This window comes from Odontesthes bonariensis, chromosome 18 (genome assembly GCF_027942865.1).
Source record: "Odontesthes bonariensis isolate fOdoBon6 chromosome 18, fOdoBon6.hap1, whole genome shotgun sequence".
NCBI lineage: Eukaryota > Metazoa > Chordata > Actinopteri > Atheriniformes > Atherinopsidae > Odontesthes > Odontesthes bonariensis.
Genome location: NC_134523.1, coordinates 2,899,560 through 2,917,730, shown reverse-complemented (window position 1 = coordinate 2,917,730; position 18,171 = coordinate 2,899,560). Strand labels below are relative to the sequence as shown.

The window sequence follows — 18,171 nt, the reverse complement described above, 5'->3', positions numbered from 1 at the left end:
ATATGTACATGAAGCCATTTTTTCGCCCACCCCTAGTAATCTGTGAGTTAAACTAACTGTTTTGGCTTTTTTTTTTTTTACAACTGATGCTAATGACCTATGACATTTATCTTGTGATTTTATGATTTAGTGTATACAGTCTTCTAAGTTCTTTCTAATTTTAAGTAATTCCGTCTTTTAATTCCTATGTATTTGTCAAATGTCGATGTGCTGCTGCTTCTCTCTTGCAAAAGAGATCTTTGGTTTCAGTCATGGATTCATTTTTGTTGTGCTCAAAGTATTCTAACTTCCACCTGTAGACGCAGCACCACAGTCCTCTCGACAAGCAGTCATGTCGTTACTTATATTTAGCTTTTGTGTTTCTCAAAGTAGAGTAGAAGAACCTTTGCCATTATTATCTCTACACCAACAAATGTCCAAAGTCAGCAGAGACCCAGCAGCAGCGAGGTTTAGATTTAAGACTTCCTGTGGAAATGAACTTTGAAAGAAAGCCGACAGTAAGTTTAGTCGACTCGTGTATTTGAAACTCCACATTTATGAGCCAGAATAAGGAAGCAACCAAGTAGCAAACGGGAACGCAAGAGGCCATGTTCTCAATTGAATCAAATCAATCTAAATTCCCAGAGACTCAACCGGAGGAGCTCCACCTTCCCTCAGACCACTGCATGACTCAGATTAAAAGCTGGCTGGGACTGAACTGTGCCTGCTGCTGCTGCTGCTGCTGCTGGAAAAGACATCCACACCGGGATGAGGCAACAGCACCCTGCTTCCCCAGATGTTCACCCAGCTGTTCCAAAGAATTCTAAAGATGTACAGCAAAGAGGGGCAAGTGAGGACCCCGCACACTTTCATTCAGGCAGCAAAATGCTGCTTTTCAAAGGGGACCTTTCATTTTTGGGGGAAGATTTATTCCCACTGGGCAGATGGTGTATGCATTCCAGGTAGTTCTGCTAAGATTGCTACAGGTTAGATAGCAGAGCATTTGTAATATCCTAAAGACTGGTGGCTTCTTGTTAAAAATTCCACTTTGTAGTGAAATTTAACAATCGCACGGGGAGGAATAAACCAAGGCAGCACAGACACCAGCTGCTTTACAGGATCTGTAAAGTAGGTTGACCAAAAGAATTTATAAAAATAAAAAATACTTTCAGAGAACTGATTAACTCCATCCTCTAACAAACACTCAGATTTAGTCAAAAGTAACACTTTTCCGCTCCAAACAGATTAATCTGAGATGAGGAAGGATAAAGCGTTGGGTTATATTAGAAACCAAAGCGTGTACAAAGTCTGAATCTGGATTTGAATATGGAAACCTCTCGTTTTTCTGCGTACAACAATTACAGTTAAAGCAAATATATTTCCATCATGTAAAATATGTATCCATACAGCTCTACCCCGACTTTAAAAATAAACAATCCCTCCGTCATAACGTGGAAACTAAACTGGTTGGTGCCAGTGTGACAGTGTTGAATTGCACATGAGACTGGCCGTTTAAAGTAGAACAACAACACAGCCGTTGGGTGCTAACCGGTTCACGCACTTGACTTAAAGAAGCGGAGCGCTCTGTGGGACAAATAAACATCTGCCTTCAGGTAGGTCGGAACTAGGGATGTTAACCGATGACCGTATGACCGATGGTTGACCGAATCAACGTCGTCCGGTTAGAATTTTTCTGCCGTCGGTTAAAAAAAAAAAAAAAAACCTCACTATATCTTTAGAAATGTTATGTGAGCATGAGCCATCCCACGATGGAAGAACAACCGCAGCAGAGCTCACGTAGCGCCCTCCTCAGAGGTCCTCTCTTACACCGGTTGCAACTTGTACGCCGTACATGACGGGTCCGTCTGCGCAGTTTAAAAAAATTAAAAAAAAAAAAAAATCGCCACTATTAACCTAAATAAAGCCAATGTGGCTGCGTGTGGACTACAACATAATAATAATTGTAACGCTGTAATGGCAAAAGACACAAGACTAACTTAGCCTACTTGTTGTGATATATTCATCTGTACTTAAATGGCATGACGACAGGAACTTACTGCAAAGGATTTTGTGCAGCATAGGCTACGCCAGAGGCTGTTGGCATTCGGTAAGTTTTTTTTTTTAACGAAGTCATTGGTTAACCTACTTTCCTGTAACACCGCCAAATGCACCGTTCTCTGTTTGTGACTTTGTGACGGGGGCTTTTAACAGCCCGAGTTCGGTGCCGCGTTTGATTCCTGTTTAAAAAGTACCGTGACTGGAAGGGCGCCGTTGCGCGTAATGTGTGGCTGTGCGTGTCTGCGCAGGCACAGCAATTATTTTTCTACCCAAAACCCTTATTCCTCCACAAGTACGCCTAGAACTAGTGGTCAATGATTGGGGAAAATGTATAATACCAAGGGCACGAACCAACATTAATTGTGTGGTGGGAGCCTAACCAGTCGGCAGAGAAAGACGCGCGACAGGACACAGATATCAGAAATGGCACTTATAGTATTTTCGGTGACCGACTTTAATCGACTAATGAGGCTCAGTGGTCGGTCAAGACTTTTTTTAAATTTCGACATCCCTAGTCGGAACAGCTTGCCGAGACCATCCAGTAAAAACGAAAAGGGGGCTTCCTGCGGTCTGACCTGTCAATTCAGCGCTAAGGCTGGACGCACAACAGAGTGAACATTCACCCTGGCTGCCAGCTGTCAACCTGTCAGGACAGAGTTATATTTCCAGGTGACAGCAGCTGACTCCTGGGAGGGAAACAAGGCGACTGGTGTTTGGAAGGGAAATCTCCGAAGGGCCATGAGCTGGACCGGCATGTAGAGGGCACTTACAGCCAATGCACACACTGGCTGGGAAAGTTACTAATGGTCAAACACAGCCAAGAAATAAAAAAGCATTTTGAATAACGGAAGCTTGAGAAAATAATTTACCTCAAATTTTTCTTTAGTCTGAAAATGTAAACACCCTGAAACTGGCCTTAGAGGACAAAGATTTAAATCAACGGTAAATTACTATGTTGATACAGTGGAAACCGCTTATAGTGGTCACGGATATAGTAGTCAACCGCTTATATAGATCAAAAGGCTTGGGACAGAATCATTTCTATACAAATGCTGTTTAAATAATTCGTTTATAGTAATCAAGAAATCCGCTTATAAGGTTCATTTTTGGCCATTTTATGAATGTAAACATGTGCAAAAATCATTTTAAAACTACGTGTAGCTATTTTATTTTTTTACTCCCTTGATTCCTTTCTGGACGTCTGCTTCTGCCTCGCTAGCTAACGTAACGAGTTGACACCGGGCAGCAAGCGCGCGAATCATGGCTGGAAAAAGGAAGTCATTTTCTCTGAATGAAAAACCGAGGCTGTGTTCGAAACCACCTACTTCTCCCACTAGTCATACTTTTTTAAGTTCCCGGATGTACACTAGATGCATACTAGATTCGCCGAAATGTTGAGTATTCATCATGAGGTTACTTGTCACACTCAAACTACCCAAGATGCAACATAACGTGACGTCGCCCATCGCCATTTGAACGGTCAAATTCCGTTAACGGGACGAGAGCCGTTAAACGGCATAACAGGAAGTGCGTTGCTCACTGCGGCTAGCTTTAGTTGCGCCGAATTCGTGGGAACAAAATTGTAAACAGCCGGTATTTTGTCAGGTTTTCAACACGTTGGGGATCTAAACGACTACTTTCTCGCCTGAAAATGTTTCAAATGTTGCTAAAGTTTACAGAGTTTAGAGCTTAAGCGAAATCATCTTTTCAGGCCGGCTGATTTCGGCTCGGGCAGGAGTGAAGTGCACTGTGTGTAAACGCTCTGCATACTGTCTGATCGATGAGTATGCCGTTTTCAAGTATGTAGTATGTAGTAGGCGGTTTCGAACACAGCCGTAGTCTCCTCGAGGCGTATGACAAATGACCAAAAACGAGCCAACGAGATGCTGCGGCGAAGCTTGGTATTCCGGCTTGCTGCCCGGTGTCAACTCGTTACATTAGCTAGCGAGGCAGAAGCAGACGTCCAGAAAGGAATCAAGGGAGTAAACAATAAATAAAATAATACAAATTCGGTTTTAGTAATCAACCGCTTATAGTGTTCAAATTGGCTCTGGACCAACGTGATCACTATAAGCGGTTTCCACTGTATATCTAACATTTGGGAAAATGTCATGGGCTGCCTGACGGTATCAGTCACAACTCTGACACGGACATAAGTTGCACACACACACACGAAAATCGTCGAGTCAGGAGATGAAAATACATATATCACAAGAGTCCAGTGTTAGCATCTACAAAATGCTGTTTAAAAGAGCCTCTGGAGCATAAGTCATTGTAGTGCTGGGCGGTATACCGGTTCACACCGAATACCGGTTTATAATTTCGTTATGATATGAATTTTTAATATACCGCCATACCGGTGTATTTGATTACACAACAGGGGGAACGCTGCGTCGCGCGACATTGTTTGAGACGGGACCCTTTTCAGTGTTGCGCTTCTAAACGCATGTTTACTGTCTATGGGTGCGAGGTGGTAAGCACTTGCGTTACGCGAAGGTGAAGGTGGATAGGACAGACATGGAAAGTTCCGAAATCGAAGCTGCAGAACTAGTGGAACATGCTGACACAGAAGAACTTGTGCCAAAAAAAAAAAAAGGAGCCGTGTCTGTAGTTTGGAAGTTTTTTTGGTTTAAAAAAACATTTTATGCAAGTGTTGTCGGGCAACAGTTGTCGCTGGAGGTGGCAACACGAGCAATTTGCTCCATCACCTTAGCCGTAAGCATGTCTTAGAATATCACGAATGCATGAAGTTAAGGTCAGCACCCGCCACATCAGCAGGTTACACGGGGAAAGCAAAAGAGAAGTCGAGCCAAATGTCACTTCAAGACGCGTTTGCTAGAGGGACTGCCTACGACCTAATTATTGCACTACTTTTTTGTATTGATTTTCATAAAAGATGTTTGAAATTTGCACAGTAAAAGTTCTGTATTTTGACTGCAATTGTGTTTGCATTCCGATTCCTCACTTCATTAGAATCATGAGTAGCACTTCTTTGTAAACGGCATCATTTTGTGGGGCGTTATTCTATGACGGTAAAATAGACCATCCTAAGTTAATCTACTGCAGTAATTCTGTTCTCAATCTGTAGAAAATGCTGCGAACACCTAATTATGCATGAAAAAAAAATACCGTGATGTGTATTTTTGGTCATACCGCCCAGCACTAAGTCATTGCTACGTTCCACATGAGGCAGAGCATCTAAAAGCTGATGACGTCATACGCAGCGAGCGTGCCCAGTGTTTGCGGAAGTAAACATGGATGGTAAGAGTAGGAATGCATATATTGCGATTTTAAAGTTGTTGTCCAGCCGGAGCCAGCACATTACTCACGGCATAATTTTAAAGAGGATATTAAAAAGAAAAAGAGCTAGGCTTTTGGCCCCGGCCTTTAGTGGGGCAGTGGCATCGTCTATCCAAAGACACGTTCGGGTGCGTCGTCGTAGCCAGGAGTGGTGGGACTGTGATGTGAGCGGCTTTTCAGACGCGTAGGTCGGATAAATGCGCCCAGGCCGTTCAGACTGCAGTCGCATGGCAAAAGATCAGATACGTATCGGAATTAGGACCACATATCCAAGTGGCCTGGATCGGATTTGGAAAAAATCCGATCTGTGCTGTTCAGACTGTCATGAAAAGATCAGATACAGGTCGCATAGGGCCAAAAAAAAAAAAAAAAAAAAAAAAAAAAATCGGATTTGGGTCACTTCAGTGGGCTGTCTGAACGTAGCCTCAAGCTTCCTGCTTGCATGACCACATTTAGCATGTCCAAGCAGTAAGAAAAATGAACAAATATGATTGTGGATTATGAATGTGGACAGGGATTATTTTGTTGATCCATACATCATTGTTATCTGTGCCATTTGTTCTGCAGATGTACATAAACACTAGAGAGGAGTACTAAGAGGACATACCTTATTCTATCTTTTTTTTTCTCATCAGTAAAGGCAGCGTGCAGGCGGAGACATCCCCAGCTACAAGTGTGCAAGCAATAATGTTTAAGTGAGGGGGACTTGTGTGTTATTGGCTACGTTGGTTTCCATTTCTAATGGCCAACAAGCCAGTCCAGCCAGGAACTGGCAATGATTTAATAGTGATTCACCATACCAATGATTAATCTTGATGAATCATTTCAGCTGTAAAAAAAAGAACTAAAAAAAAAAAGTAGCAACGCAAATTTTCATTTCTGGTGAATCTTCGCTACTAAATGTGTCCAGAAAAGAGTTCAAACCCATCTTAAATTATCTTCAATGCAGATCATACAACAATTTTTGAAGCTGGGCTCAGTAAAATTTCTCCTTTTTGTATTTTCTAACAAATTATAATTCATTCAAAGTTGCAAATTCTTCCATAAACATGCTAACCCGTTGTTTTAGCTCTAACTTAACAGTGAAGGTAACAAATCCCATGGTAGATGTTGCAGTTTTGTGTCCTACGTTGACAGTTATCACACATTTAAAGACTCTTGCTCTGTATGGTCTGAATAGAACTGTGGACTTTTAATCAAACCCCACAGGTTTGATTTTCTTAACTAAAAAACACTTAAGACTACAAATACCACATGAGGCAAAACACAAATAACAACATGCATCTCAGCTTTGTTCCACAAGAAAATCAGCTTTGCGTGTGCTTCTGTTCCTTCGCAGCCGTTGACTTCTTTTCTTTTTGCTCAGATCAAAAGGTGAGAGGTGTATGAGATCTGGAGGTAGCATCATTCTCCACCTTCCAGTATCAACAACTGCACCCATTTAAAGGTTAACCACTTTATTCCATAAAAACACGCACGCCATATGTCATGGAAATGAGTCTGGAGTCCCGCACGGGCTCAGGAAAGGATATTACTATGCTAATCTGGAGCATTTTGGAAGGTAAATGTCAAAAGAAATGAATTACTTTTACATTCCTGCATGCCACAACGCAATAGCCCCGGTCTGACATTTGTCCACGAGGAGCTCGTTTTTCCCAGCGTATCAGCGAATGCAACACAATTATTCAGATGGAGACATTTCCACTAAGGGGATGTGCATATTAACTTTTGAGTCATTAAAAAGAGTGTGCGAGTATCACTGACTGTTAGACAGATCACTTCTGAGTGTTAGTTTTCATTTGTTTACCTTCTTAAATAATCTCTGAACTGAGAACTTTTGATAGGGAAATAAAGAGGCCACTGAAAAAACAACAACAACAAGTCAGGCTTGGAAGCCGTGACGCTATCTTGTGGTTGTCAGTGGGAAGAAAAAAAGGCTGATGTTAGGAGAGAAAGACGGATGGCTGGTGACACGTGGAGTAAGAGCAGGTCAGAGAAGCTCCTGAGGCAGACACACACACCAACCCTGCAAAGTAACTGCCGCACTTTATACACAAATACACACAACTGTCAGGGGCAGACGAAGATCATTCACAAAACACCCCCCTCCCTCCCCTGGGTATCACTGACACCGTTTCTCCCTCATACGCACACACTACCCCACTGCCTCACACACCCAGACACAGGGTTGCCAGGAGGCAGCATGCTGTCCATGTGGCCTGTGGAGAATCATTACTCAGCAGTGAAGACTGAAAAGATGAGAGCGAACTTCCCCTGTGAACGCTCCTTCCTCGTCTCCTCGGAAAAAAGTCGTACCGAACCACATCCAAACAGCAGCTGGAACTTGTTCTGCTCGTATTCTTGGAACTGTGCGGTGCATAACGAGTAGGAACAATTCAGAAAATGTTGCCCCAGTTGTCCAAAAAAAAACACTATAAAGCTCTCTAGTGATTGGCTAGAGGACATAGTGACACTTGATGAAGCGTCCACAGCTCAGGAGCATCGCTTCATGAACGTTTGTGATAACAACAGTGGGAATAATAACATATTAACTCCACAACAAGGAACTTGATGTTCTCTATGATGATTAGCTCGAAAAATCAATTGCATGTGTCTGAATCAGCTCTTTGGATTTGTTAAAACAAGGGTGAAAAACAGAAAAATACAGAGTTGAGAACAATGAGCTGATCGAATATGCAGTCAACTGACTAAAGAAAATAAAAAAAAATGACACAGATAAATAAATTTAAGGAAAATTGTCGAAGTCACTTCATTGAATAAAACTGCGATTGAATCAGAGTGGAGATCCAATTTTCTTAGCGAGGTACCTTCTTGGCATAATATGAACATGAAAGACTGAACTGGAATGGATTTATTTGGATTACGAGTTTGATTGAACTTGACTGAATTGGACTGTGTCTAATTAGACTTAATTGAACTCGTTTACTCTCCCTTTAAAGATCCCAGAGATGACTTTTGTTGTCAGTGGATTGTTATATTCCTGAAAGCTATCAGTTATTTCTGTCTAAATTTGAAAACAAATCCCTTTTTTTGTGACTTCACACCGTTTATTTGACAAGTGAAGTCATTTGAAGGTGTGATGAGCACTTTACACCACTTTCTCAGTCACACAAATAAACATTATCTCACACAATCTCCCTTCTGAGAAGCTGAAAGCAGAAAAGCAGACAACTGATCTGTTGTTGCAACTCTGAACTGAAAACAAAAGGCTGCAAATGATGATTAATATAATTATAGATAAATAAGACTGTTGAGCGACAGAACTCCGTCAAATGACAGAATATTGCCATCCAGTTCCCAGATTCAAAGAGGTTCAATCAGGAAAATGTCCCGTTTTGCCCAACCAAGTCGAATGACATCCAGTTTCCTAACAAACGGAACAAGGAAAGACATCAAACGTGAATATTTTAGAAGGTCAAACCTACCAGACAAAGTTTGATATGTCTGCTCAAAAAATAAGTCATGACCTCCATCTTTAACTCGGTTTAAAAACGTACATTTTCTTAAATACATTTACTGATCTGAATTTGTCCAAATCGCAAAGAATGAAACGGACCGTGTCTGAAAGCGTAAACAGCTGTCATCACATGGCAGAGGACAAAAATACGCTGCTAAGAGTATTAACTGCTTCCAGGTAGAATCGCCTCCGACCATGTGGTGCAACATAAACATTGCAGCTTTGAAACAGCGGCCCCCCGACACAGTTTGCCTTACAAATGGACATCCCATTTAACCAGATGACACACTTATTGTAGCCTTAATAAGAACTGTGGTTTTATGCCCTCGTTTGTTTCACTTTCGGATGGCTCCCTCTTGTACGTCCGCCCAGAGCTATGTGTGCATCTATCAGCGGCAGTCATTTTCGTTAGGCGGTGGGACTTTCTCAAAGAAATATTTGCCAAGTATCTTTGAATATGTTTCAACTTAAGTCATTTTCATTTCAGGAAGCTGGCCATGCAGAGCCGAGGGGGCATCCCTGATGGCTCGCTCCAGTGTGTACGTCTGGGGGAAACACCTGGTGTTACGCCATTCAAAACAACCCCTACAACAAACTGCCTCAGAGGACTCCTTTATGTGGAGGCAATGATGATGAAAACCCATCATAATCAACCCTCATCCATCATTCAATTAAAGCATTAATTCATCTTAGGCAGGCGAACCATGGCGGGTGCGAGGCTTCATAAAAATCATTGCCAGTGTTGCGTCTGCATCAGTTAAAAGGCCAATCCTGCAGACTAATGAATGAGAAGTGGAAACATTTCATAAACCTAGCTTAGCCAGCGGTGCTTATGGTGGACAGCTGAACAGAACAGCATGTGAAACAAACTCCACTCTGAACTTTGGTCTGTAAGCCGCCAAATCAAACAGAGGGTCGCTTACTAAACACTGCACACGTGTAGATATGAGCTCATGCGGCTTGTCCATATTATGATTTTACAGTTTATTTCCATATTGACACAAGACTGAGATCACACACATGTAGATAATGTCAAACCACCCGTGAAGCTAAATTTACTCCGATTCTTCTCTATAACACTAACCAGATTGACAGCCCTTTTTCCCCCCCACTCCCAAATTTGTTGCATCAGCTACATTTAGGTGTGCTTGATTACCAACAAATATCCTATTACTTTCCCACCCGTACAATAAGAGCATGCCTTAGTTTCTTAAACAATAACTGCCTGAAAGCACGTTGACACCCGTGGAAATCCTAGGACTGCGGCTCTGCAGGTGTCAGATGCTTCAATTCCTATTTTGGGGGTCAATTTTTACGTTAATCAAAGTTACCCCCCTTAAACCTCTGATGGAAGGAAATGGCGGTACAGGACATACATCACACAAAGCGTATACCACCCGCGAGTTATGGCTTCTTGCGTGGGCACAGATTGTACATCCTGGCCAGCAGTTGTCTTTTCACGGTGTTCATTTTCAGTTTAGCTTGTTTAGACGCTGTGACGACATCAAGAGATCAGTTCTTTATGTTGATTTGGTGCATAAGAGCCCATAGCCTCAGTGCGGATGCTTCAAGGGCACAACAGTCACCTAATACAAACAGTTCACCCCTAAATGCACAGAAATTATATTAACTGACACATTCAAATATGGGATATACTACCAATGACATGTTATATTTTCCATTTAAAATGTTAGACTCATTGGTGTTATCAAGGGACAGCGAAACATACCGGAGGTTTTTCTGAGGCAAACCCCGTCAAATAAACTTTTCAACTAACTAAGAGTGACATTAAAAGTAAAAAAGTCATTTAAGGAGCAGTACTTCAAGGAAAGATGTCCACGCACTGTGTGACGCTTCACACCCATTCTGGTAAAAACAAAAAAAACACTGCACCAAACACGGCAACACATTGCTGTCGAATCGCACAATATTTGAGTATGTTGTCTAAAATGTTCTAAGCGAAATGCCGTTCAAACACAACTGTGAGAGTACATTATGCGGCTTTAAAGGGATAATCCGGAGTAAAATGCACTTTAGATCAATTTACGGGATGTTGGGAGTACATACGTTGAGTTGACTTTTTAGCCAAAAGTCGTTAGCCTGGAAGTGAACGGGGCATATCATTTTGCCGCTACAAAACGCTCTTTTTATACCTCTTCTACAGCTCCAAACAACATAACACTTACGTGGTAGTGAGTAGAGGGTCCCTAAAGCCAAACCGAAGTGTCCCGAGGTCTTCATGTGGTCGGATAGAGAGTCCAGAATGAATTTAATCAAGCCAGTACCTAGACGTCTTCCGTCAACAGGAGGCTACCTCACGCGAGACGTCACGTCACGTCACGTCACGTCACGTCACGTCACGTCACGTCACGTCACGTCACGTCACGTCACATTTCAAAATTCCAACCTGTTCGTAAGCTGTTGCATACAACTTCATTTCACTTTCGAAAGAAATACTGGACTATGTTTGTAAAAAAACGGCAACGAAATTGTGAATTTCCAGAGTGTTACTCCACACTCGGCAATCAACTCCTACGGACTTTCCGCTGAAGATGGCAGCTGCAGCAGCAACATTTCCGGAAAGGTACTGGCTTGATTAAATTCATTCTGGACTCTCTATCCGACCACATGAAGACCTCGGGACACTTCGGTTTGGCTTTAGGGACCCTCTACTCACTACCACGTAAGTGTTATGTTGTTTGGAGCTGTAGAAGAGGTATAAAAATAGCGTTTTGTAGCAGCGAAATGATATGCCCCGCTCACTTCCAGGCTAACGACTTTTGGCTAAAAACGGTCAAATCGAAATTCTCAAAACACATCCGAATGACATGATTTTAATGTCAACAAAATTGATCTAAAGTGCATTTTACTCCGGATTATCCCTTTAAGAGCCCGCAAGTTACCTCGCTGTGATTCAGGAAAGCGGCAATCCGAAGTGTGTGAAAAGCTGTCATCTTTGAGCCTAAAGCAACAAGTGGAGGTATTGCTCGTTCCAAATGAAAAGTCTGCCATTAATGAACACCACTGACATGCTGGGGAATAGAGTCTGCAGCAGACAGTTAACTCCCGCCACACAACCAGTGGCATGACAATTTTATTACCAAATAAGCATTCACCACGTGATGAACGGTCTCATAATATCACCGCAAAATTATTCAAAACGCTTTCACTCGCAAAAGCCGAGTAAATAAAGCGCTTCTCGGGCAAAAGCAGGGGGATGATTTTAAGCCTAATCCAACTGTGCTGATACACCCTTAATCAGATATCTGTGTAATGAATCTAACATTTGTCCTGAACACACTCCGCCTACCTCGCCTGTGACACAACAAGTAGAGTAAAAACACTGCACACATGTGGCCGTTATCTCTGAGGAGAGAGATGCAGGTAAGCACTGTTGACACGGAAACCCCGTCTGTGGAAGTAAATTAGGCTATTGTAAACCTGTAGACAGAAGGGGAAAAAAAAAAAATAAGTGGTTGACACTTGGCTGACACCTTGGCTGCTTGTAAACACAACTGCAGCCGGTCCAACTCTCACGTGGCCAAGAGCCCTTTAAGCACACAGACTGCACAACTGATCTGGAAACAGTGGAAGGCACAGTCTTACAACGGGCCTCTATGACCACACCTACTCTGTGCGCTGTGCCAGAGTCAGTCGACTTGGAAGTAGCAGTGCACACTTTCATAGCCAGTACCAGGAGAGAGAAAAATAAATCCCCTTCAGGTGCACGTCTGAGGTCAAAGGCTACAACCGACAGCGGGGATGTGAATATGTACCTTACGGTTTAATCAAGCACAAAAAAACAATGGTGGATTCACATCAGAACAGCCGGCATGCAAATTACTGCAGTGGGAGGAAGTGAGCAAACTGTGCTCGCAAAAGGCTTTTCAACAAACACAACCAGAGTAGGTCATTTCTCAGATAAATCGTCTTGTTCCTGGTGTAAATGTCGTATAATATGAGAACACTGCTGTATTTTCACCAAAACAGCACAACGCATGTTTGTTTATATAAAAAGGTAAGGTAATTTTATTTGGTCATTATAATGCATAACAAAATATAAACATCAATCGACTTCTTTGATGATGTAATGACCAAAAGGGTCTAGGCTCAAGTAAAAAGAAACTTATTTTGCCTAGCCCTATTACACACGTTATATATGATTCCAAGAAAACAAGACGAGCAAACACAACTGCAGCCGATATTTTACAACTTTACAGAAAACATCTGAACATGACAGAAGATTTAAAGCAAAACAATGTCCATCAATCATACTATAGTTTTATAATTTTCAATTAATGATTTATACCTTTTTTTTTTAAATTTTCTACTGTTTTAGAACTTTTTAAGTTCTCATTTAGCTTATTCCACACACTAACACTTTGTATAGAAATACAAAACCTTTTTTTATTCGTTCTAGTTTTAATCTTTTTGAATATACCCGTTCCTCTGAGTTTATACCGACTCTCTCGCTGCTCAAAGAGCTCCTGGACTGGTGATGGGAGCATGTGATTCTACGCCTTGTACATCACTACGGCAGTGTTCAATTTAACAAGATCAGGAAATTTTAGTGCGTTTTGGTTAATAAAAAGAGGATTTGCTGGTGTTATATAATTAACTTTATTAACATTAACATATTAAAACTACACGACTGCATAAAATTACAGAAGAGTATTAGGGCCAGGCATAAGAAAAATATTGATATTTTGCATGTGGAGAATAAAGTCCACATGTCGAGAATAAAGTCGACATGTCGAGAATAAAGTCCACATGTGGAGAATAAAGTCCAAATGTGGAGAATAAAGTCCAAATGTGGAGAATAAAGTCCACATGTCGAGAATAAAGTCGACATGTCGAGAATAAAGTCCACATGTGGAGAATAAAGTCCACATGTGGAGAATAAAGTCCACATGTCGAGAATAAAGTCCACATGTGGAGAATAAAGTCCAAATGTGGAGAATAAAGTCCACATGTCGAGAATAAAGTCCACATGTGGAGAATAAAGTCCACATGTCGAGAATAAAGTCCACATGTCGAGAATAAAGTCCACATGTGGAGAATAAAGTCGAAATGTGGAGAATAAAGTCCAAATGTGGAGAATAAAGTCCACATGTGGAGAATAAAGTCCACATGTGGAGAATAAAGTCCACATGTGGAGAATAAAGTCGAAATGTGGAGAATAAAGTCCACATGTGGAGAATAAAGTCGAAATGTGGAGAATAAAGTCCACATGTGGAGAATAAAGTCCACATGTGGAGAATAAAGTCCACATGTGGAGAATAAAGTCGAAATGTGGAGAATAAAGTCCACATGTGGAGAATAAAGTCCACATGTGGAGAATAAAGTCCAAATGTGGAGAATAAAGTCCACATGTCGAGAATAAAGTCCACATGTAGAATAAAGTCCACATGTCGAGAATAAAGTCGAAATGTGGAGAATAAAGTCGAAATGTCGAGAATAAAGTCCACATGTAGATTAAAGTCCACATGTAGATTAAAGTCGAAATGTCGAGATTAAAGTCGAAATGTAGATTAAAGTCCACATGTCGAGAATAAAGTCCACATGTAGATTAAAGTCGAAATGTAGATTAAAGTCCACATGTCGAGAATAAAGTCCACATGTAGAATAAAGTCCACATGTCGAGAATAAAGTCCACATGTCGAGAATAAAGTCCACATGTGGAGAATAAAGTCGAAATGTCGAGAATAAAGTCGAAATGTCGAGAATAAAGTAATTAAATGATGGACCAGAGGAGTTGACTTTATTCTCGACAGGCAAAATATTATTATTTTTTCTTATGCCTGGCCCTAATACGTATAAAATAGTATTAAAAATGAGTCAAAATACCCAAAAAAGGCCGATGGGACTATGTTTTCTTGACTCGGTGGAGGAACACAGCTGAGCAGAGGGGCTGTTTTTCTGCAGCCTCCCATTAGAAGCAATTATAAATGGCCGAGAGCACAGGAGTGGGGAGCCAATCAGATCTCGGCTCGCATGTCAACCTAAGACCAACTGTCTCCTGGCTCTGACAGCAGGATTTTACCTCCATAATTCAAAATCCCAAAGCCAAGGCAATCTACACTTTGGCGACTCCAGGCAAGCGGGGCTCTGTTTACAAAGCTGCACATGGAGGTCAGAAGCAAAAAGAAAGATAAAATAAAAAAAAGAAGCGAACCGAGCCGCTGTGAATGAAACTCCCTGTCAAAGATGAATCATTAGCGGCCACAATAACACTTTGAACCGAGTAAACACTTGGCGGATGAATTGGTAACAATTCACCGGACTGTGACACACACACAAAAAAAGCGTTTTTTTTTTTTTAACAGACACATTTGTCTTTTCCCTAATGATTATGCAAATGTCATTTAACGGCTATCGCTGCCATTTGCATGTTGTTTATTGCCTCGTTAGCCACCGACACAACTTTGATAGCCCCAGTGTTAGCTGGGTGACAGAAAAAGGAGCCGTGTCGCCGCAGATTCTGGCAGAAACAACCGCGATAAACGCACTGATATCTTCAAGGAGACTAGAGAAGCTCTGCGAAAGGAATGATCACCTTTTATCCCCATCTGCACACACACGCCTTCTCATCACTAACTCTTGCTCCACTTAGTCAAACTCTTGCCCCTGCACCAAGCAGGGACACACACACACACACTGTGGTGCCAGCAGCTTCTGAAAGTTGCTCCCCACAGAAAATAGGGCTTCTTTTTCTCTGTCTAAACACTATTGCAGGGGTGGTATTGAGAGAAAGAGAGAGGCAGCCATTTTAGAGCTCTTGCTACATAGACAATGGCTGGTCCAAAGCAAAATGCAACTCTACAGTGCCTCTTCTCAAGCTTAACTCTGTCCAAGTGTGTCAGTTTTAAGTTAAGTTTACCTGATTTCTGTTTGCAGGTGGTCCAGTGTTTCCCGGGCTCATAGGAGGCGGGTGATGGGTCCTTTGTTGCCAACCCGGATGAACCCCACCATACTGACTGCTACCCATGTCTCCTGGTCCCTTGGTGGCCCCTTCCTGATTGTTATAGTCTCCTTGTGGGTAGTTGGGGTAGCTCCTAGCAGAGCTGGAGGATGTCAAAAGCTGATTTAAAGTTGGTGTGGACGTGGGCTGTTGGTTTCCCACGTTATATCTCTGGTTATTGTAAGAGGCAGCCATAGCTGTAGTTCCTCCTGCTGGCTGTTGCTTGCCAGGCTGCCCCCCAGCCGCCGGAGGCTGGTTGTTACGCGGGGAATTCATGGCCCCGTATCCTTGGCCCTGATAAGAAGTCCTGTGCTGGAACGGGCTGTAGTTATTGTAGCTGTTGTGGTATCCGTGTTCGTGGGAATTAGGGGGGTAAGAGTCCATCATGCCCGGCCCCGATGCAGCTGCCATGCCAGGGCTTTGTTGTCCGCCATATTGATGAAAAGGGGCCCGGCTGTAGTGCTGGTTGTAACCGTAAGGAGGTGGAGGAAAGGGGCCGGGGTGGTGGTGGCCCATCCCGGGGTGGTTATTACCTTCTGGTCCGCCTGCATCATTCTGATTACTACTATTATTATTCACCCGGGGTAAATTCCCGTTGCCGATCTTCATGTCAGGATCCCCTCCTCCCCCAGCATTTCCAGCATCGGTCCCGTCCTGCAGCTCCTTCTGGCCCGGAGATCCGCCGTCAGGTCCCGTTTCCTTATTTTCATGCCGTTTCTCCCCCGGTACCGACTCCTCCTGCGCGTCCCGATCCGGCTTTTTGAGTTCGGATGGCGGGCTGGTGTTGAGAGTGGCGACGCTGGCGACCTGAGCGGCCATGATATCCCTTCTCTCTCTCTCCCCTCCACTGTTTCTCTGCCTCTCTCGCTCTCTCAGCACAGCGACTCACTCACAATCAAACTCCAAATAACCATTGAATATAAATACAATTATATTTGTAACAACGTACCCTTTGTTCCGGTTCATTCCCCCCCTTTTCCCTCCGCCCGGACCGGTATCCGGTAATCCACCGCGACTCCGTTTAAAGTTAAAACCCAGAGGGGAAAGTTTGTGAAAGAGAGAATATATAAATACAGAGCCAGGGAAGTGAATTTCACCGACACTAGTCGGTGTGAGTGTACGTACGCGTGTGTGTGTGTGTGTGTGTGTGTGTGTGTTGGACTGGGGGGGGGGGGCTTCTGTTACAGAACGAGAGCGCGAGCTAGAAATCAACCAGACCAGCACGAGGCTCCGCGAGACACAGCCATCTTACCGACCTGTCGCGAGAAAACAAAAACCCGGAGTGGAGTGTGGCAGCGAAAACTGGATCCGGGTTGCTCACCGCTTTATGACAGTGTTGTTTATATCAGAGAGTCATTATTGAGGGCGACATTTACACTTTTAATCGAAGTAGTACATTAAAAATGTCGATGTCTTTGAAAAGTCTCTTCGTCTGGTATCATTGTGAGACCATGAATTTGTTACATATTTAAAAAAAAAAAGCTAATTAAAAAAAATACTGTAGATTTGTACATTGCGAATGTTTATTCACTATTTTTATTTCTTTTATTTTTATTTTATTCTATTCTATTCTATTGGCTTGTTTTTACTACTTTAATTGTTTTTCATATCTTTACTGTATGCTGCTGCAACAATTAATAAAGTATTTATCTATCTATCTATCTATCTATCTATCTATCTACAAGAATGAGCTGTCTGACAATGTAGGTGAGAATAATCAGAATCAGAATCAGAATGCCTTTATTGTCATTATACGTGGTATAACGAAATTTAAAGCCACCAAAAAGAGTGCAAATATAAAAATATATAAGTTATGTAAAAAAAAGAGGGGGGGGGGGGTTAAGATGCACAGTTTTTTATGGTAATAAAATAAATAGAATCAAATATGGTGTTAGTGGTAACATATAAAATAAAATAAAGTGTTAGTAGGTTCAAGTATGTGGATATATTGCACAACAGAGTCTGGGATTAATATATATATATATATATATATATATATGGAGGTAATTTAATATCTCATATGTATCAACTGAGGTAGTACCTTAAAGTGCATTGCCGCTGATGGCCACAATAGCCCAAGTAGACTCCTATTCAAAATGTATAGATTTACCTATTTTAATAGTAAGTCAATAAACTGTCACCACAGGTCAATAGTGTTATTGGTTTGAATCAGCTATTCTCATCAGTGTCCGAGAGGCAATTATATATATATATATATATATATATATATATCTGGGATTAAAATATATATATTGGGATTAAAATATGTACATTTCATAATTTTATTTATGTTAAATATAGTTTTAGTTTCCATATAGACAGGCATAAACAATTCATCCAAAGGTTCTAAAATTGTTCACTAGCTATAATGCTATAATCCTGTTTGCTAGCATCA

The 18,171-nt window shown here is 41.9% G+C and overlaps 1 protein-coding gene across 2 annotated transcripts in view; it reads right to left on the bottom strand.

The window, feature by feature from the left end:
- arid1ab (AT-rich interactive domain 1Ab) overlaps positions 1-16,933 on the bottom strand; it is a 61,028-nt gene extending 44,095 nt beyond the window's left edge. The window contains exon 1 of one of the 2 annotated variants that reach the window (XM_075450005.1): positions 15,696-16,933. In XM_075450005.1, coding sequence (XP_075306120.1) covers positions 15,696-16,595 — 900 coding nt within the window. In that variant the 5' untranslated portion in view covers positions 16,596-16,933. The remainder of the gene's footprint in view (positions 1-15,695) is intronic. The other variant, XM_075450006.1, reaches the window with a different exon arrangement.
- Between the last annotated feature and the right edge of the window lie 1,238 nt (positions 16,934-18,171).